Genomic DNA, 22334 nt, shown 5'->3' on the forward strand with positions numbered 1-22334 from the left:
GAGATAAAACACACACACATCGAAGAGAGAAAGAAAACACACCAAGAACACAAAGATTTATAGAGGTTTGGCCTCGTGCCTACGTCCTCTTGGTGATCCACCCGTGAAATTCACTAGTATGTAAGAACAACTTTGGTTACAATCAAGAACCCCCTTAGCTCTCACAAGAACCCTAGCTCTCTTTTCTCTCACCCTTGCTCAAACCCTTGATGCCCTTGAAAACACTCTTGAATTCACCTTTGAATTCTCTTGCGTCCCTCTCTTGAATATTCTCTCCTGAATTTTCCACTCTCCTATTTAACCTAGCCCTAAAAGTCCTATTTATAATGCATAGGACTTTTGCTACAAGTTAACTATGAATAGGAAACTAAAACCCTATTAAAATAGGCTAGAAAACCCCAAAATAGTAGGAAAAACTATCCTAAAACGCTAAGGATCCGCGCTGGATTCGCAACGTTTGCTTGAGCCCCTGGACATGGGCGAAAAATCGTCTCTTCTTTTATCTTGGGTATCTCACTTGTCGTGGCCTATTCGTCGGAATTCTACAATTTTGCGATTAGCTTCGCGAACGCCTCCGACTGTCGTCCGCCCATCGCTTGAGTGCCAGAACCTAGAGCACTGGTTTGAAACTCCTTTTTTTTGCCATTTCTTCTTCCTTCTTTGGCATCTATAGTGAGCCAACTTCAACACAGAGGAACTTGCCAAACCCTATGAAATAGAATAGGCTTATTTACTGTAGCACCCCCTGAAACTTCGATCAAATCTCACTTAACCCCCCCAAAGTGAAAATGGCCCACTTAACCCCTTAGACCGTGGTTTTATGTTCCACTTAACCCCCCACCGTCAACGCCATCCAAAAGACCGTCAAAATAGCTGACGTGGTAGGGGCATTATGGTCAAATCATCCACGGTGGCCAATTGCTGACCGTAGTCAGCATCCTACATGGCATAGTGGACCCCACAGGCATTGAAAATCCTAATCTAAGCAACTAAAGGAGCAGACCCCAGATAACAATCTCCTCTCTTCTTCTTCGATAATAGGGTTGGTAAATCTAGAAAAATTACTTGCCACCATTTGAAGGATTTAGGGTTCCCCAGAGAAAAATCTCTCCCTCTTTCTTCGATTAGAGGGTGTGAAGATGAGGAAAGAACCTCCGGGAGGAGAAGAGCTGGCCGTTGCTGCACCTCATTGCTACTGTGGGAGGCTTGCTCGGCTACAGACTTCTTGGACAGAGTCCAACCCACTTCAGAGGTTCTTTGTGTGTCCAAAGTCAGAGGTAGGTTTTGGATTTGCTAGTTTATCGAAAATTGGACAAATTTTTTTGAGAATGTGATGGAATTGTTGTTTGAATGCAGAGGGGGAAAAGCGGTTGTGGGTTTTTTGTATAGGTTGATATTGAAATGCCTCACCGTGAGAGAGCTTTGATGGCTTGGCTGCTGAGGACAAAGAGAGAAGTTGAAGATTAGATTGTGCGTGCGAGAGCAAGAGAGAAGAAGTTGTGGATTGCTCTGTTTATTTCTTGGGCCTTTGTGTTTATGGTTTGGTTTGGCAATGTTGGGTAATGTAAGTTAGGCAATTGGTATGTTTGAAAGTTAGGCAATGTGGTATGTTTGAAAGTTAGGTAAGGTTGTGTAATGTACGTAGTTGAATCGCAATTTAGGGGGATGAGACCCTTATGTAATGGCTATAGCATTTTGCAAATGTAATGGTTTCAAAGCTCTTCTATAATGGTTAAGACTAGACACTTTTGTAAGCACCACTAATTCTGCAAACATTTAAGAGCTTTTCAACTGCCATTGATTAATAACTTGTACATAAATTGTACACAGTCTTGTACATATATTGTATATACATAACTCAAAATACTTTCTAAGCACATGTTTAAACCATGGCAATGCCAAAACAAAATACAAAAGACCTCATATGCACCTGTTTAATTCATGGCAATGCCAAATAGTTTGTACCCAAAAAAAAAACTAGACAATAAAATACCAAACAGTCAGTTTCTACCCATAAACATATGTGTCCACCAAGACACAGCAAAACATCAAAACAGAGGAGAGATTTTCAATATCTCCATGGCTTAAACTTTGCCAGGAAGGCTTTCCTCTCAGCTGGAGACTTAAGCCTAACTTTCCTTTGTGGGGAAGCTTGTAAAGGTCGAGACGAATTTGGTTCTTGAGACTGGGAGGCTTGTTCAAACAAAGCAGCTTCAGACACTTGTTCAAATTGAGAAGCTTGAGATGGTTGTTCAAATTGAGATGCTTGAGATGGTTGAGCTGGTTGGTGAGATGGTTGTTGAGCTTGGTTAGACTCAGATGCTTTAGATGGTTGAGCTGGTTGGTGAGATGGTTGAGGTGGTTGATGAGATGGTTGAGCAGCTTCACTACTACAAAAAATGAAATAGACGACGGGGATCCACCGTCGTTGTATTGCTTTGAAAATCGTCGTTAAATCGACCGCCATCTTTTTGGGTGTCAAACTACGACTGCTTTTCACCGTCGTTGTTTATCTGTAAAGACGATGGTTTTTAAAGAAAATCGTCGTTGTTTAGAGGTAAAGATCGTTAATTATAGGAGGAAAGACGACGGTTTTATTAAAACCGTCGTGGATTGTAGGTTAAGATGACGGTTTTTTATGAAAACTGTCGTGGATTGTAGGTTAAGACGACCGTTGTTTTATAAAAACCGTCGTTAATTATCTATAAAGCCAACGGTTGGTTTATAAAAACCGTCGTTAATTATCTGTAAAGACCATGATTTATTATGAAAACCGTCGTCTAATAAGTTCCCAAACTACTACATTTTAGTTCTTTTTTATTTCATATGATGCTATACAACGATTTTAACTGGAAAACCAACCATAATGCTTTATTAATGAATATATACACTCAAAAATAGTTTCTTTCATAAAACTTGAAGATTCAATAGTTATTACATAGTTAACCAATCTTTATTCTACAATAAACATAATTCCTACCAATTAAGTAGTACAATCTTTTCCTAACAAGACCTTCCTCATCCAAGCCTTCCTCATCCAAACATACAAATGATGCACAACTAAAGTCTCCCTGTAAAAAAAGCAAAATGACAGAGAGAGAAAAAAAGCTAAGATTATAAACATATAATATTAGGTGGAAGAGAAATTTTACCATTGGATCATATTTCCATAGAAAACTTGTAAAATGAGCATAAAAAAGACCATCGAGAACCTGCAAAAGGAAAGATATATAAATAAAATGATGGTGAAAAGAGAAGGTAACAAATTTTCAACAACAAAAAAACATTCGACTCACATAGAAAACATGCAAAAGAAAAAGTTATAAATCTGCAAGCTTCCTCCTCATCTCCCGAGAACCAAATCAGAAAATCTAAAAAGAAACCAGAAATTAAAAAAATATGTAAACAAACCAGACAAATCAAGAGAGACAAAATCTGAAATCAGGGAGACAAAGAACATACCAGAAACGCAAAGAGACTAATCCAGAATTCACTAGCAAGATATAGAAGGGTATTGAGAGATTAGGTGACTTTCAAATCAAACCTTTCATGAGGGTGTTTTAGAAAGCTCAGGAGGGTTTCAAGGAGGAAGAGATAAGGTTTTTAGAGACGGGGGAAAATCTGAAAATTTGTCGAGTGCGAATTCACTTAAGCGGCCTTTTTTTAGCGTGTTTTAAAAGACGACGCTTGTTAATGAGAGATAAGGTTTTCAAAGACGGGGGAAAATTTGAAAATTTGTCAAGCGTGAATTCACTTAAGCTGCCTTTTTTTTAGCGTGTTTTAAAAGACGACGCTATTTTAAAAAAAACCGTCATCTTTACATATAATAGACGACAGTTCTTTCAAAAAAACCGTCGTCTTTCCATATAATAAATGACAGTTTTTTTAAAAAAAACCGTCATCTTTACTTCATAATAGACGACCCTGTTTTTAAAAAAACCGTCATCTTTACATATAATAGACGACTCTTTTTAAAAAAAAACCGTCATCTTTACTTCATAATAGACGACCCTGTTTTAAAACAAACCGTCATCTTTAGACATAATAGACGACTCTTTTTTTTTTAAAAACCGTCATCTTTACTTCATAATAGACGACCCAATTTTAAAACAAACCGTCATCTTTAGACTTAATAGATGACTCTTTTTTAAAAAAAACCGTCATCTTTACTTCATAATAGACGACCCTGTTTTAAAACAAACCGTCATCTTTAGATATAATAGACGACCCTTGTTTAAAACAACCGTAATCTTTACTTCATAATAGACGATCCTGTTTTAAAAAAAAAACCGTCATCTTTACATATAATAGACGACCCTTTTTTTTATAAAAAAAACCGTCGTCTTTACATATAATAGACGACAGTTCTTTCAAAAAAACTGTGTCTTTACCAAAAAAAGGCCACTTGATTTTTAAAAGACGACGCTTGGTCGTCTTTTAAAAATCAAGTGGCCTTTTTTTTGTTCAGCGTGTTTTAAAAGACGACGCTTGTTAGTGACAAGCGTCGTATTTTAAAAATCAATCTAACGCTGGTAGTGTATAGATGGTTTTAAAAATACGGTCATCTTTTAAAACATAACGACGGTTTTAAGATGCACCGTCGTCTATTTTGTGTCGTGGTTTAACTATTTTGTAGTAGTGCTTGGTCATGATTGGTTCTTTTTTTAGCCTTTGATATGATCTAAAAACATAACAGAGTTAGATTAACATGGCTACTTTTGGATTAATATGTACAAATGAAGAGTTCCATAATGTTAATTGAATAAAAGTATCCCAACTTACTGGTTGTTTTTGCCTTGATTGTGTAGAAGATGATGCTTGTTTCTGCCTTGATTGTCTTATAATTCTCTGACTTGATGTCTTGCCTTGATGTGCTGTCTTCTTTTGCCTTTGTGATGGTACCTGGCAAACAAACATCACTGGGAAATCCATATCAGAATGCCAAACATACAGAACTTTTAAAATCACATGCCTGGAATATACCTGGCTGCTACTCCCTGCTTCATTTACCCTTGGACATTTCCTCTTATTATGGCCTGGTTGCTTACATATGGAACACTTGATTTCCAAATTATACCTTGGCAAGTGTTTAGCTTTAGGATTAGAGCTTGGAGATGGTTCACCGGCTGAGCTTATCTTGGTTTTCTTTGGCCTCCCTTGTTGCTTATGAAACTTAGGTGGCAACAAAGGTGGGAAATTTATTTTAGGCCACAAGTCTTGGCTTGGCATTGGATGAACCATGGGTTTGTAAGCTTTCATGAAGGCCTCTTTTTTGTAATAATCATGGACATAACTGATGTGATTGCCATTTAACTGCCCAATGGCAAGCACAAGCATGCTTAGATGGGATCCCAGTTAGATCCCATTGCCTACATGAACAACTTCTGTTTCTCAAATCAACAACCACCTGAGTGCCTCCAAAACACTTCACCTCATATTTGCTCTCCCCAGCAAGCCTTGGAATGCACCAGGATGACTGCTTCTTAAGCTTCTCTAGGGTTGCAAAAACTCTTGGCCCTACATCGTGAGCCCATTTCTCCATAGCTTCTCGTTTAGTTGCCATCAACAACATGATGTAATACCTGATCCTCTCAAGCAATGTTATAATAGACTTGTCTCTAGCATCAAGGATAGACTTGTTGAATGCCTCACACATGTTATTCAAGAGAATGTCACACTTTGAGTATGTTCTGAAGTGAGATCTACACCACTGCATTGGATCAAGCCGTGACAACCAATCAAAAGTTGGTCCTGACAAATCTTGGAGCCTTTTCATCTTTGCTTAAACTAAGGTACAGTTGTACTTCTTGCAGCAGCCCCCCATATGTTGTTTCAAAACTAATCCTCTATGGCCAGCAAGTATAAAATTGGCATGCAGATGTTTAAGGCAATGCCTATGCTCAGAGTTTGGGAACATGTCACCCACTGCATCAATTAAGTCCTTTTGTCTATCTGTACTGAACACATATCCATTGCTATTTTCAATGCCAATATCAACAACTAAGAGTTCTAAAAACCAAGTCCAAGTTGCATAATTCTCAGCCTCTGCCACTGCATATGCTATTGGATACATGCCGTTGTTAGGATCAACACCAACAGTAGATAGTAATTGCCCAGGGTGTTGCCCTTTGATGTGACAAGCATGCAAACCAACAACTGGCCTCAAAGCATCAATAAATCCTTTCTTTATAGCTGCCAAGCATATATAAATCCTTTCAAATCTGGATTTGTCACCCTCTAAATTGGACTTAATCTTGACAGTAGTTCCCACATTTGTCCTTTTTAGCTCCTCAACATAATCCCAAAGAGTCTCAAACTGTTTTGTGTAAGTGCCCTCACTTACAGCAGTTGCCTTTTGCCTTGCTTTGTATGTCTGTGATTTTGAAGCTATGACACATAGATCTTCATTCACCCTTTCCTTAAAAGCTCATATATCCCAATTTATTATTCTAGACAACTGTGTAGCATATCTCTCTGCTAACCATGATGAGTTAGCATAGACATTGCATTCAACAGTCCCACAAGTGTGCTCCTCTTCATAACTCTTAATTTGAACCATGCTACTTCCATTTACAGCTGAAGCATAAACAAACCATGGACATTTTCCATTCTTGATCCCATCACAAATTGCTCTAACCTTATCTTTATCATTCTTGGAAAACTTAATCTTTCTTTTGTTGAACACTAAATAGTTTCTCACTGCTTTCCTAAATACATAGAAACTGGGAAATTTTAGACCAAGCTTAAATATTGGGTTATTCAAATCTGTTTCAGGTCTAAAATCTTCAAACTTGGGCAGTTTCCTCTTCCTTTTTCTCATACGCAAATCAACCTCATCACATGAGCTACTATCCAAGCTATTAACATCACTTACAGCCATATCATCTGACTTCTCTCCTTCATTTGCAAATGGATCAATATCTGGAGCATTGTGGTCAACATAGTTGTCAAATGCTCTATCATCCTTCTCCAGCAAGCGTTGTTCATCTTCACTTTGCTCATACGCACTGTCATAAAATTCACTGTCTTCACTGTCTTCACTTTCATTTTCAGCCCGGTTGTCATTTTCTCCCTCTTCATATATAGTCTCATCCTCCATGTTGATCCCATCCGGAACAGTACCTTCATCACCCTCCTCATCCACATTTATACCCTCAGGAGCGGTGCCTTCATGCCTATCCTCAGCCACATTTGTACCCTCAGGAACAGTGCCTTCATCCCTATCCTCAGCCACATTTGTACCCACAGGAATAGTACCTTCATCACCCTCTTCCTCCTCATCAACAGCAATGCCATCCTCCTCATCCTCCTCATCCTCCTCATACATACCCTCATAACCAGACTGTTCATTTCAGCAGTTAGGTTTCTTGCAATAGGACCACTCTCCCTCCAAGCCACTGCAGATTCTTCCACATTAATAACAGTGGGGTGTTCCAAGTAAATGACAATCACTCTTTGAAAGCTAGGAGGCACCAAATGAAACCAATCAAGTAGCTGAGCATCACTATCTATACACACCTTTTTACCATTTTGTATCCCTATCACAACCACTTGGTCATGGTGCCCAAGCTCTTTTGCATACGCATATATCTCTAACAAATTTATGTAGTCCAGAAGACACCAGTCCAAATAATCAACAGACCCCCCACCCAACATAAAACCACCACTCATTAACGTTTGGGGATTTTACCATTCTACCTCCATGGTGTACTTCAAAGGTGACTATTACTTTGTCATTTGCACAACAGAACATAAAAAAACACACTTTAACCACTACCTAGTCATATGTATAGTTTAAAAAGGACAACACAACCACCAAACTACCAGTAAATAGACATGGAACAAGATTCAAACGCAACTAACATGTTTAAAGCCCTAAAAAAACCTTTAAACTACTAGTAAACAACAAAACATAATAGCAATGCATAGGGGACCACAACACTTTTTTATTCCAGGCTAATCAAACTGAACACCTTTGGACCCTACCCAACAAAGCAAGCAGACAATAAAGAAGTTTCAACCTGGACCACACTTTATAAATCTATCGCTTTCGTCGATTCCATTTCAAAAGCAAAGGGCCACTTACCATACTCGGGTTGAGAACCTCCTTTCTCTCTCGGCACCGTCATTGTCCTTTTCAATCTGTCCAATATTCGCGCAATGCCAAGATGTCGATTGTTCTGATTTCACTCTTCTGCAATATTCGCTTCTTCTCAGATGTTCGAATCTCTCTCTCTCTCTCTCTCTCTCTCTCTCTTCGATTATACAGTCCAAACCCTAATGCCCAAATTATATCGACTAAGAAAGGATTTCACTCTTCTGCAATATTCGCTTCTTCTCAGATGTTCGAATCTCTCTCTCTCTCTCTCTCTCTCTCTCTCTCTCTCTCTCTCTCTCTTCGATTATACCTAATCCCCAAATTATATCGACTGAGAAAGGGGTTCTTTTGCCAAACTCTACAAACTCTATTTGTTTTTTTTTTGTCAATAGACTATACAAACTCAGTCGCTTAGATTAGGATTTTCAACGCATGTGGGGTCCACTATGCCACGTAGGATGTTGACTACGGTCAGCAATTGGCCACCGTGGATGATTTGACCATAATGCCCCTGCCACGTTAGCTATTTTGACTGTCTTTTGGATGGCGTTGACAGTGGGGGGGTAAGTGGAACAAAAAACCACCGGTCCAGGAAGAACTGCCGCCACCTCAGCAACCCAACCCAACCAACCCCGACGCCAGCCGCTGCAGGAAATCACTGGAATCGATCATGAAACCGACCAAATTTTGACAGATTTTTAACCGGCGATTTCTTCCTCCTCCGGCCACCAAACCGGTTGATTAAGGTATGCTTTTCCACCTATTTTTAATGCTCTAGCTGATGGTTGGGTAGGAATTGAGCAATTACTAGCGTAGGTAATCCGATTTTCGAATTGGATTTTTGCTAGTTTTTGGATCGCGATTCCGGCCACTTTCGCTCGTTTTTCGGGATAGGTCCAAGAACAAATGTGGTTCCAAATGGGGTTTTACACCTATGGTAGGAATCTTGGCCAGCGGATTGGAGTTTTTTAGGTAGCCGAAAATTACTCACGACACCCACGCACTGCTGGCGCGTGCGGCGGTGCGTGGGCCATGTTTTGGACTGGCTTTAGGTTCCAGAATGATCCCCTGGTCCTCACGAGCGCGTAGGTACATTCGGATTTCAATTCGGACAACGTTTGAACCCCGGACGGATCTCGCCTATTGTACAATTTCAGGGTTCGATACGTTTGAACAGTTGGATTATAGTCAATTTCATATATGTTGATCTAGATAATTCCTGGATCGTATAGGATTCGATGGATCGTAAATCGAAGTCTCGGATACTCCGAAAATGCGAACCCTAAGGTTAGGTTTACAGGAATCGTGCGATCGTGCGATCGTGAGCAATCCGACCGTCCGATCGAGACCAAACTCTCAGGACATGTGTCCTAGGCAAGTTAGAACCTCTAGTAACTTTCGGATTGGAATTTTAAGGTTGTGGACCCCACAAGGTACCAGGTTGACTTTTTGGTACTATATCACTTTTTAAGTCCTGAACCACTTTTAGATCGTTCTAAACCTTGGGAAAACTAATGTGGGCATAGGAATGACCTTAAATTTGATGCACGTACTCCTAGGAGTCGGGGGTCAGGGTTTTTAATTAAATATTCATATTGAGCAATTTTATTAATAAAATATTCATGATGGTTTAATCAGGCACACAAGCTCAGGCAGACCCGCAGGAGGGACCTTCGAAAGGTCCAACTAGCTTGGACCAACAGTGAGTGGACTTTTTGTTTTATAAATGATTTAATGCGAATAGATTTCGTTATTTGATCTTAAATAAGTATTAAAGGACTCATGTTTTTCCTTGCATGTTTTGCTAATGTTAAATATTTTATTCATATGTTGCCGAGTTGAGAATGGTTTACGGAATTGGTAAATAAGAACTTAGATAATTATTCAATGGAATGGCGGCAAAGTTTAAAGATAAATAGGAATTCACTTTAGTTATTCTAATCTTCAAGAAAATTTATATTTTCTTAAAACCACCTTAGGTACCCAAGTTTAATATATGTTGCCTTGGTATAAAAGTTTCCTCGGAATTAAGGTTGCCTTCGAAATAAAATAATTGTTGCCTTCGGATGTGTCAACATGCTTGACTTTTGCCCCACGAGTCTTAAAGATATCTGGACCGTGGGAGTGAGGAATGCGAATCAGGCTGACTAAATGTCCCATGAATCCTACGAGGATTGCGGCCCGGGTGACTTTGTGTTTCCCGAGGCCTGCGAGGACGTGTCGCTTCGGTGGCATGAGGAATTGACGGAAAATAAGGGAATTGACGGAATTATATAATGGGTACACCTAGGTGGTAGAAAGTTTTCTTTTTGATTATTTGTTTAAATGGTTGAATGCCTATATAAATATAAGGGAAATAGCCAAAAATGCCACCGGTTTTTTAGTTTTAGGTGGAAATACTAGCCCTCCCCAAAATTTTTGCCAATACCACCTATAAATATATATTTATTGTCCACTTATTGCCCAAATATCACTTTTTCTGAAATTGACTTCTCTCTCAGCTCTCTCTTGGCTCCGTCTCTCTCTGTCGCTCAGATCTCTCTCTCTCTCTCTCTCTCTCTCTCTCTCTCTCTCTCGTGTAGCTCTCTCTCTCTCTCTCTGACGCAGTGCTCTTCCTCCCTCAGTGGTGTGTGTTCATCGAAGCTCAACTCCATCATTCACCTTAAAAAGGTATTGTTCATCGTCATTTTCTTAGTCTGAAGTTGGTTTAGAGTTTATGGGTTTCTATAAAATTGGTTTAGGTGTTTATTCGAAATTGGTTTAGGATTCTCTGAAATTGGTTTATAGTTTAGGGGTTTCTCTGAAATTGGTTTAAGGGTTAGTCTGAAATTGGTTTAGGGCTTATGGGCTTCTCCTGTGATGGATGTAAGGACTGCTACTTAGTTTTTCTCAATTTCGTGTTGAAGAGGTATGTTTTACTCTGTTTTAAGATGGTATTTACATTTTGCTGCATATTTGGATGTAATTTTTGGCCATTGAAGAGTGGCTATAATTGACGTAGTCACCCTTGCTATCTTGAAATTGGACTTCAATTTAAGATATAAATCATTTAGTTTAATCCATCGATATGGAGTGAGGTGGGAAAGGGTTCTTGGGGCTGAACCTAAACCTTAACTCATCATTAGCGTCAATCCTTGTGTTGAGAAGAGGACAAAAGCTGTTCAAGAATTACATACTGCACAAGATTACTTTGGCAGCGACAAACTTCCCTCTTCCTAAAATTCTTGAACAGTTTTTGTCCTCTTCTCAACGCAAGGATTGACGCTAATTATGAGAATAGTGACGTGATTTTCTAGTGTCTCAACTTCTTAGTGAATTTCTACCTAGAAGAATCAAATTTCACATACAATCACATATGCATTGACAAGTGACAAATATATTAAATAGATATAAGCCAACCTTACATTATATTTTTGAACCCTATTAGCGATACTCTCGCACGGGTGTTGTACGATATGCGCTTTTATGACGCTTCTGAGGTTGAAGAGGTTAAGCAAAAGGGGATGACACTGTCCACGTTTACGCCATTCACAGTTTGTAGCTTTGGAGATGTCCCACAATAACGTGATGGGTAAGCTATGTTAATTTAGTGCAGTTTCTCGATATTTTACAGTACTGCACTTCTAATTTCTGAACTTATTGCCCCGACAGCACCTTGTGCGGAATCATAACTGTGAAATTCATCGAGCATCTGAGTGCGCGCATTTCGTTGGATAAAATTGACCAAGCGAAGATCGCCTATTACTGTCTGAAGCTTGCGGTAGAGGCTTTAAGGGGGGACGCATATATATGAGGTAAATGTGGTACTCTTTGTCAATTGAGTCTTCACTTATCACTTGGGAATTCACTTTGCTCCTTAATTCTTTCAGGAAATCCTTTATATGAATATGCAGACATCCATAATGGTAGTGGCGGTGGCTAATTCTCTTCCCCTAAACCCTAAACTGTTTTCATTTTGTAGACATGGTAGATAACTTGTACTCAATGTGGAATATGCATCAATTTTAATTTTGTCATAATAAATTAGGTTGTACATCTAATCAATACCACTAGGGATGTATTTCTCATTCGGTTTTCAAATTGGGGTTTTGTTTTTGAGTTGCCGTCGTGGTTAGCATACTTATTATGTCGATTGTGAAGTTGAACTATTTCGTACAGCCGGATATATAAATATACTTGCTCTTTATGGAGGTTTAATAGTTTACTTGTTTGAAACGTTGTGTTTGTTTCCACTGAATTCTGCTCATTCTTTTATCCATTTTTTACATTTGGTCTGTGTAGTTTTCTTCATTTTTACACTTACCTGTCATTATCGGTTGACAAGTTAAAGGTCAAAAAATGGACATATGGCGAAATTGAAAAATAGAGGAATTGCATAATTCACTTCTGCCTAAAATGCGATAAACTGGTTCTACCATTGTGATACAGTGGCGATACAGTGGCAATAAAAGGGTGCTAGAAATTGTTGTTTGTGTTTATTTTGGGTTTCTTCTTTTGTTTCATTTCATATACTTTTCTTTACTCATTACTAGTTTATAATTGGATGATTAGGAGATTAAGTTGTGTAAATTATTAATACAACAATTACATATACGAAAAATAAGATGAACAACATATCATATCACCAAACATAATCATACCACCAAATATAAACATGCTTTTCTTGAACCCATCACCAAGCATTTGCATATTTATTGATACCATACTTTTTTTTGTAAATAAATTTTTCATAGTTAGTATTTTTGTTTTATTATCTCTTACATCGTTTTCTTGTTTTCAAAGGCACGTTGTTTCTTTCTCCTCTTGTTCTTCTTTTCGAATAAGGTTGCCTAAACCCTAAACTCATTGAGGACCCAATATACGTACACCAGAGTAGCAATATCTAGGCAATATACTCGCAATAGGATAGCAATAGTAAGCCAATTTACTTGCAATAGGGTAGCAATATGAGTGCAATATATAGACAATATAGTGGCAATATTACTACAATACACATACGATAGGATGGCAATATTAGGTCACTCTACATACAATACGCAAACATCCTTTTGAGACTGCATTTTACACATGCAAAATAAATTGCCACCGAACCCTAACAATACTATCCCGTGAAGGGAAAACGAAGGCAATACTTTCGCATTGCATCACCCAGCACAACATTAACCGAACCAGCAGTGACCCTTATCCAGCTGCACAAACCCTGGCAAATGCAAATTATTAGAGGTCCATCAAAAGATTCATGTCTTTGGCCTTCATCCTCGTTGCATGAAGGAGACTATGATGAGCCATTCCTTCTCCACCCGTATTGAGAATCTGCCAGACACAAGCTACATCAATTTCGCTCCAATTGAAGTCTGGTGAGATGACCGAAGCATAATCTCGGAACATCTCGAAGCCGTTGTTGAAACATTCAACCATTTCATGGTTATATTCTTCAGATTTTGTGAATTGTTGGACATCATATTTCTTTGTCTCATCTAATTTTAAGTTGAGGGACTCTAACTCTTTGCTCCAACTTATTGCTTTTAGAGTTTGCTTCACTTCTCCAGCATATGCTTTGTTCAACTTGTTGGCCAAGTTTCCCATCAGTTGACCATGAATATCACATTTGCTCTCCCACCAATCTGTTGCCTTAGACAAATATTGGAGGTTGTGCTTCACTGTAGAGATTTTATCAAGTGGATCATTGCTCTCAGCCTCACTTCTGGATGAAGTGGGATCGTGATTTGGAGTCGGAGGTGGAGATGGGAACGGCACATGCCACGGCTGGTCTCCCGGGTAACTGACATGGTCGTTTGGAGGGCGTACGTCCGACATCTTTAAGTATTAGTGGGACAATTCACAGCTGCAGTCTGCAAAATATATATATATATATTGAACGTACATTCAGTCTCTAGTTTTTACTTCTGAAAACTTGAAAACAACAATATGGTCAACTTTAGTGGAGAATGTTTGCCTTTGAGTAAGTTGAGAATAATAACCTTTCCCAAACCTAACGTGAAGATGGTGCCTATGCTTCTGTTATATATAGGAACTTGCCTAATTTATACTGTGTTGAAGGAGTTAGTGACATGTCTATATATGACGAAATTGGGTATATCTAGTCAAACACATGACATTTCACCTTGTATTTGCCCCACATTTGCCCCATGCATCGTTTGAATTTGTAATCACAAAAGGTGTAGTAGGAGTATCACGGTAATTGTGTAATAATTGCATTGTAAGGACTTTAATATTGTGGATTCCGATTAAGTTACATTTCAGGCCCTTTAATTTCGTACTTACACAGTTTACATTGCAATAAAAATACCAGTACAATACAATTAAGTACCATATAATAGCAATATGAAAGTAATAAAGGTTCAATATGATAGCTGTACTGTCAATATAAATAGGGAACATGCCATGCTCTATAGCAATGCAACTCGAATTACGCATATTTAACAGAATTCACATTCCACATAACACCAAATCCAGCTTAAATAAAATTCAAATTGACGGTACCTAACAAACCAACACAAATCATATTGTCTAAGATACATTACGCAGTGGAATATTGTTTTTACAGGTGCTTTTATTGTGGCCCGTGGAACCGCACCTTGAGCACTTTCTTGTAATGGTGCCCTCTCCATGTGAGGGAATTCTTAACTTCTTCCGTCTGCCTAGCATGACCTTTGCCATGGGAGGTAGCAAAACTCGACTTCGGGCATCTTCAAGAATAACCCACATTCCCTAAGGCTGTACTGGGTAGATGCTATCTGAATAAGAATCCAACCAGGTATTTCGAGTGTAATACCGAGAAGCCTTGGAGTATACATTTTGGTTCAAGAAGCGGCAAACTACAACTACATGCTTACAAGGTAGCTGCTCAAGCTGAAACTTCCTACAACTACAACTGTTGTTCGTCATATGTACGAGGCCGTCCATATCACCGTCCACAACATTATATTGTACGTTATTTAGTTTAATGACATTCATCCTTGAAGCATCATCCAACCTATTCCTCAACTTCTTCTCGCCAAAATTGGGGCACAATGTTGTTGTGCATTTCAAAGCCAACTCACGACGTTCCGTGAACCATTTCACAAGCAGATTAATAATTTCTCATATCAAATGAACCACTGGGAGCATCCTTGCAAACCTAAGGACTGAGTTTATTGACTCCGCAATATTTGTTGTCATTACATTGTAGCGGCGTCCATCCATGTGAGCTCTAGACCACTTGTGTAACCCTTCTTGTTCAAGATATTCAACAACCTGTTCCTTTCTCTTGATCTTGCGAAAATGACAATCAAATTCAGCCATTGAATAAGATTTCGCACCCTGCTCAAAGTACATCAGCATTTGATCACGCTTTTTCAACTTGCAAGTGCGTTTCATGTAAGAACCGTATCTCGGGGAAACAAGAATGGTGAGCAATCCCACATCGCTCGGGGAGGGAAAGGTGACGTGCTTTAAATGTGTGGGCACTTCTCTTCCTAGCACGAGGCCTTTTGGGAGCTCACTGGCTTCGGAGTCATAGGAACTCCGAAGTTAAGCGAGTTGGGGGCCAGAGCAATCCCAGGATGGGTGACCCACTGGGAAGTTGCTCGTGAGTTCCCAGAAACAAAACCGTGAGGGCAGAGAGGGGGGGCCCAAAGCGGATAATATCGTGCTAGGAGAGTCGGGTCGTGTCATATCATGTTCCCCCTCATATGATAAAAGCATATGCCATGTTGCACTCTTGGAAAAACTTTGTTCCACACATTCTCTATGCTAACATTGCGATCAGAAATAATACAAAGATTGGGACACTCACCAATGGCTTCATGAAGTTTAGTGAAAAACCAATGCAATGATGCATCCGTCTCTAGATCTCCGATCCCAAAAGCAAGAGGATATATATTTCGATTACCATCGAATGCATTTGCTACAAACATAACACCCTTGTACTTGGATTTTAAATGAGTGGCATCCATGGCTATCACTAGGGGCATGGAAGAACGAAACCCTCTAATACATGCGCCAACTGCCATAAAAAAAAAATACACAAAGCAATTGTTCTCATCAGTATGGATGTGTGTCTTTGTGCCGGGATTTATACGCTCCAATTCATAGCAATAGGCTGGAAGGATATAATATGCCTCCTCGGCTGATCCTCTAATGAACATTAGAGCTAACTCCCTCACTTTCCAAGCTTTCAAATAATGAATGGTCAAACCAAAGTTGTGTTTCACATCTCTCATTATGTCACTTGGTGTGTATATTGTCCGAGAATCCTTCAACTTCCTTTTCAATGAAGTGGCTACAAGTGATGCAGTTGCTTGACGATGGTTGTCATTTACGAACCTCAAATCACATTCATGGACAATTGTACACCTCACAATCATGAAGTTGTATTCTCCAATTCTCGATGCTCGGACCTGCCATGGGCATGGACGTTGACAACAAACCACAAGCAACCTCTTAGTGCAATAGAATTGCACCTTAAATTGAAAGTGGCCTCTCAATGCCCTCAATCGTAAGTTGGTCAACAAGGCTCCCTTACTAGAGAAAATTTGCCGAACTTTAATTTTCCAATTCCAATCACTTCTCAAATACTTGGTGTCCAAATATGCTTCTCCATCATTTACACCAGCAACATTGTACTGGTTCTGTTCACTCATTTCACTCAAATTATGTTCACGAGTGGGTTTAGATTCTCCTCCTAAACGCATTATTGGCAACTGGACTGATGTGTCCAAGCGGCCCAAAATAGGAGGGGCATAGTACACTGACACTTCATTTGTTTCAGTACCATTATCACCACCATGCATCTCCTCCACCTCGCTAAAATCAATCATGTCCATAAAATCTATCCCAACACCACCTCCCACATCAGCGACATTTGTATTATTTCGAGTTACTTTATTGCTTTCAACAATGGCAACTGAAGAATGACCCATCCGACTACTATTTGTCGTCATATGCATACTATCAACTACATCATTTGTCAGTCCTTTATGTTCTATACTTACGAGTAAGGGAGCTAGTTTTGAAGGTGTTACCTCACAATTGTACTTCATAAAAAATTTGACATCATCATCGTCCTCAATCTTTATGTGCTTCCACTCATTCGAGGCCACCAAAACTGAGAACTTTAAGCAAACCTTGTCTTCCATGTTGTTTGTATTACCAATCTGATGCACATGATCCAACAGTTCAGCAAATGTGATGGTCCGTGGTACTATTAAGCCTTTTGAGTCACCCCCTTCATATTTGTACATCTTCTTTGAGGTTACCCATTTTCCATTGTAGCAAACCAGAAGAACAATTGTCTCCATTTCTGACCATGGCAAAACAACATTTCATTAACACATTTGAAGCCACGACCAAATCACTGCAACACAACCACAATAACCAGGCAATACAACAACAATACAACAACAATATAACAGCACTAGAACAACACTAACACAGCACTGAACAAGGATTCATCACAATCATACTACACAAATCTACTACATCAAATGGAAAATCCCAAGTTTCAAGATTCACATATCCAGAGCAATCTAAATGCATTTGGTTAAAACCCAGATCAATGACCATGAAGATTCAAAAAACATTACCCAAAGCAATTAAAATAAAACCAATTTCACAGCAACCCAAGCAATCAAAATTAAACCAATTTCACATAATTTCACAGAGACTAAGAAAATGACCATCAAGAATACCTATTGGAGGTCAGCAATGGAGTAGAGCTTCAAGGTTGCAAGCAGTTACGACCTTACGTTATTCAAAAGACTTACCTAGAAGATGGGGTCGATGGGGGGTTTCCAGATTCACAACAGAGAGATGGGGACAATTCAAAACATATACAACTGCACGCGAGAGAGAGAGAGAGAGAGAGAGAGAGAGAGAGAGAACGAATAGAGAGTGAGAGAGAACCAAATTTCGAAAAAAGTGTTATGTGGACAATAAATATATATCTATAGGTGGTATTTGCAAAATTTTTGGGGAGGCTTGGTATTTGCAAAAAATTGGTGGCATTTTGGGCTATTTCCCTAAATATAAATATGCATGCTTGAATTTTGTACGAATATAGTAGGCTAGTTGTTTAAGTTTTCTAAATATTTTTACAGAGGGGTTAGTATGTTCATATGCTATTTTCGAAAATTTTGTTTTTGGTCCACTCACATTTTTTAAATGTTTTGTGCCCCTAGGCAGTAGATGTGCACCTGAAGGCCACCACAGGGCTGTTTCCGCTTCCTGCACTTCCCCTTCTTGATGTAGGATTTCTTTTGTAAACAAACTGTATTTTATTTGAATTTCTAAGTTAGTTGCTCTGATAAATTGCCCTAGGATTAAATTTAACTGTTGGAATGTAAAAATATATGCATGTTGGCCGTTGGATTATAAATATATGCTTATTTGACAGGTGGAATTTTGGGAAATGTTCAATTGACAGGAGAGACTCTGCCAAATTTTCGGCAGAAGTCAAACATGAAATAAATTGAATTTTGAATAGAAGGGCAAATAGGTCATTTGTGCCTGGCACCCACCAGGTGTCGGACACACAAGGTTTGGCTCAGATTCCAAAGTGGAATTTGGATCGGGTCCTGTCACTTTACATTTGTGCTTAAGGTCTACGTTAGACTTGGGGATTAGCTCAAGATCCATCAACCTTTTGATTTTGCTCAAACATGCATGTCCTAACCTTTCATGCCATACATTACAAGACTCAACATTAAAAACATGAGGGGAAATTTTATTATCTTCAAAAACTACATTTATTTTGAACAATCCATCGCAAACATATCCTTTTCCAATAAAGACATTGTTTCTAGTAATAACAATCCTATTCCACTCCATTACAATTTTGTATCCTTGTTGTACTAAAGACGATTCACTAATAAGGTTTCTCCACATGTCAGGAACATGTCACACATCCTTGAGAGTTAGAACCTTCCTAGTTGTCATCATCAATTCCCCTTCTCCTATTCCACATACTTGTGCGACGGTGTCATTACACTTCCTCCACTTGAGTTCTGATAATTTTTTTTAAATCGTTTGTCAAAACACACATGCACATTTGCCCCAGAATCTAACCCCCAATTGCCAATAATGCGTTTATGAGGAGAATCTGAACCCACCCGTGCACATTATTTGAGTCAAATGGGTGAACAGAACCAGTACAATGTGGCTGGTGTAAATGATGGAGAAGCATATTTGGACAAAGGGTAATCGCGTTGTGATTGGAATCCGAAAATTCAAGTTGGGCAAATTTACTCTACTAAGGGAGCATTGTCGATCGAGTTACGGTTGACGGCATTGAGAGGCCACTTTCAATTTAAGGTGCAATTCTCTTGCACTAAGAGGTTGCTTGTGGTTTGTTGTCAACGTCCATGCCCACGGCAGGTCTGAGCAAAGAGAATTGGAGAATACAACTTCATTATTGTGAGGTGTACAGCTGTCCATGAATGTGATTTGAGGTTCGTAAATGACAACCATCGTCAAGCAACCGCAGCACTTGTAGCCACTTCATTTAAAAGGAAGTTGAAGGATTCTCGGACAATATACACACCAAGTGACATAATGAGAGATGTGAAACACAATTTTGGTTTGACCATCCATTATTCGAAAGCTTGGAAAGCAAGGGAGTTAGCTCTATGGTCCATTAGAGGATCGGCCGAGGAGGCTTATTATATCCTTCCAGCCTATTGCTATGAATTGGAGCGTATGAATCCCAGCACAAAGACACACATCCAAACTGATGAGAACAATCACTTTGTGTATTTATTTATGGCAGTTGGCGCATGTATTAAAGGGTTTCGTTCTTCCATGCGCCCAGTGATAGCTGTGGATGCCTCTCATTTAAAATGTAAGTACAAGGGTGTTATGTTTGTAGCAAATGCATTCGATTGTAATCGAAATATATATCCTCTTGCTTTTGAGATCGGGGATTTGGAGACGGATGCATCATGGCATTGGTTTTTCACTAAACTTCATGAAGCTAGTGGTGAGTGTCCCAATCTTGTTATCATTTCTGATCGCAATGTTAGTATAGAGAATGTGTGGAACAAAGTTTTTCCAACAGCACAACATGGCATATGCTTTTATCATATGAAGGGGAACATGAAACGCACTTGCAAGTTGAAAACGCGTGATCAAATACTGATGCACTTTGAGTAGGCTACGAAATCTTATTCAATTGCTGAATTTGATTGTCATTTTCGTAAGATCAAGAGAAAGGAACACGTTGCTCAATATCTTGAACAGGTAGGGTTACATAAGTGGTCTAGAGCTCACATGGATGGACGCCGCTACAATGTAATAACAACAAATATTGCGTCAGTCCTTAGGTTTGCAAGGATGCTGCCAGTGGTTCATTTGGCAGGGGAAATTATTAATCCCCTTTTGAAATGGTTCACTGAACGTCGTGAGTTGGCTTTGAATTGCACAACAACATTGTGCCCCAAATTTGGCGAGAAGAAGTTGAGGAAGAGGTTGGAGGATGCTGCAAGGATGAATGTCGTTAAACTAAATAACCTATAGTTTAATGTTTTGGACGGTGATATGGACGGCCTCGTAGATTTGACGAACAACAATTGTAGTTGTAGAAAGTTTCAGCTTGAGCAGCTACCTTGCAAGCATGTAGTTGCAGTTTGCCGCTTCTTGAAACTAAATGTATACTCGAAGGCTTCTCGGTATTACACTCGGAATACCTGGTTGGATGCTTATTTGGATAGCATCTACCTGGTACAGGCTCACAAAATGTGGGTTATTCCTGAAGATGTTCGAAGTCGAGTTGTGCTGCCTCCCATGGCAAAAGTCATGCTAGGCAAATGGAAGAAGCTAAGAATTCCTTCGCAAGGAGAGGGCACCATTACAAGAAAATGCTCAAGGTGCGGTTCCACAGCCACAATAAAAGCACCTATAAAAAACAATATTCCACTGCGCAATGTATCTTAGACAATATGATTTGTGTTGCTTTGTTAGGTAATGTCAACTTTAATTTTATTTGTGGTGGGTTTCATGTTATGTTGAATGTGAATTTTGTTTAATTTGCTTAATTCGGGTTGCATTGCTATACAGCATGCTGTGTTCCCTATTTATATTCACAGTATCGCTATCGTATTGAATTTTATTGCCTTCAGATTGTCATTATAATGTAATTTTATTGTACTGGTATTGCTATTGCAATGTAAACTGTGAGTACGAAATTAAAGGGCCTAGAATGTAACTCCAAATGGAGCAAAAACATTAAAGTTTCTTAGAATTCCATTATTACACAATTACCGTGATACTCCTACTACACCTTCTTTTCTGATTACAAATTCAAGTGATGCATGGGGCAAATGTGGGGCAAATACAAGGTGAAATGTCCTATGTGTTTGACTGGATATAGTTGCTGAAGAAGCATTACGACTGTTAACCCCAACAGATTGCTCATGTCTTGCCAAGAACACCCTTGAATTTATGCAATGTGCCCAAGCCAGTCCCAAAGCTGGACTCAGCCGTCTGCCTAATGTGTGCAGGCACTCCAAGTTTCCCAATGTCACCCCATTCACTCCATCATGTGGCCCAATAAAATCCACCACTTGGTTGGGGACAACCACCGCCAACCTAAACTTATTTGCGAAAGCCTTCAATGTCCCAGATATCTTGAAGAACATTTCAGACCGCCGTTTCAATTCTGTCGATGTTGTCTGATACTGTGATCGAAACAATGTAGCAATGGAATCAATGACAATGAGTTTCACAGGTAACCGGGTGTGATCAATAGCAATAAATGCTTGTATGTCTCGAAGGACATGGATGAGTTGTTGAGCATCATGAACGCCATGAACATATATGTCTTCCAATGGCTCCAATCCTATTAAGTTGGGGTATGATGCATGATAAAGGTTGCCTAGTTGTTGCAATTGACGAAATGAGAAGCTGAATTCTGTGAATATGTATAGGGAGGAGCCCCCTAGTCCGCCATGTGAGGGTGGGAGCTGAGCTCTTACCGTAAGTTGGAGACAAAGTTGCGTCTTCCCTGAACCGCTCTCCCCTACCAATTCTATTATGGAGTTGCAGGGTATCCCACCACCCAAGCAGCCATCTAGTATTAGGCATCCGATGGATAATTTAGGGGTTGAAAGAGGAAGGAGCATGAGGTTTTGTGGTGTCATGTTTCTGTAATTTAGGGGGGAATGTCATGGTACTCCAAGGCATGAATTGTATATATAGAGTCCATATTGAAGGTGTGTAATGTAGGCCATATGTCTTTTAA

General features: G+C 39.3%; 3 protein-coding genes and 1 pseudogene across 3 annotated transcripts; 1 reads left to right on the forward strand and 3 right to left on the reverse strand.

The window, feature by feature from the left end:
* Positions 1-5281: 5281 nt before the first annotated feature.
* On the reverse strand, positions 5282-5776 carry LOC148294330 (uncharacterized). Its single transcript, XM_088253705.1, has one exon. The coding sequence runs from the start codon at positions 5774-5776 to the stop codon at positions 5282-5284; it is 495 nt and encodes a 164-aa protein (XP_088109831.1).
* Positions 5777-13315: 7539 nt separating this feature from the next.
* On the reverse strand, positions 13316-13915 carry LOC148294331 (uncharacterized). Its single transcript, XM_088253152.1, has one exon. The coding sequence runs from the start codon at positions 13913-13915 to the stop codon at positions 13316-13318; it is 600 nt and encodes a 199-aa protein (XP_088109278.1).
* A 6717-nt stretch (positions 13916-20632) lies between these two features.
* Positions 20633-21059, forward strand: LOC110769758 (uncharacterized). Its single transcript, XM_021973788.1, has 2 exons — positions 20633-20961; positions 21056-21059. The coding sequence occupies exons 1-2, from the start codon at positions 20633-20635 to the stop codon at positions 21057-21059; spliced, it is 333 nt and encodes a 110-aa protein (XP_021829480.1).
* A 292-nt stretch (positions 21060-21351) lies between these two features.
* Positions 21352-22233, reverse strand: LOC110769759 (DNA repair protein XRCC3 homolog pseudogene; annotated as a pseudogene).
* Between the last annotated feature and the right edge of the window lie 101 nt (positions 22234-22334).

Source organism: Prunus avium, chromosome 5, assembly GCF_965620075.1.
Source record: "Prunus avium chromosome 5, drPruAviu1.hap1.1, whole genome shotgun sequence".
NCBI lineage: Eukaryota > Viridiplantae > Streptophyta > Magnoliopsida > Rosales > Rosaceae > Prunus > Prunus avium.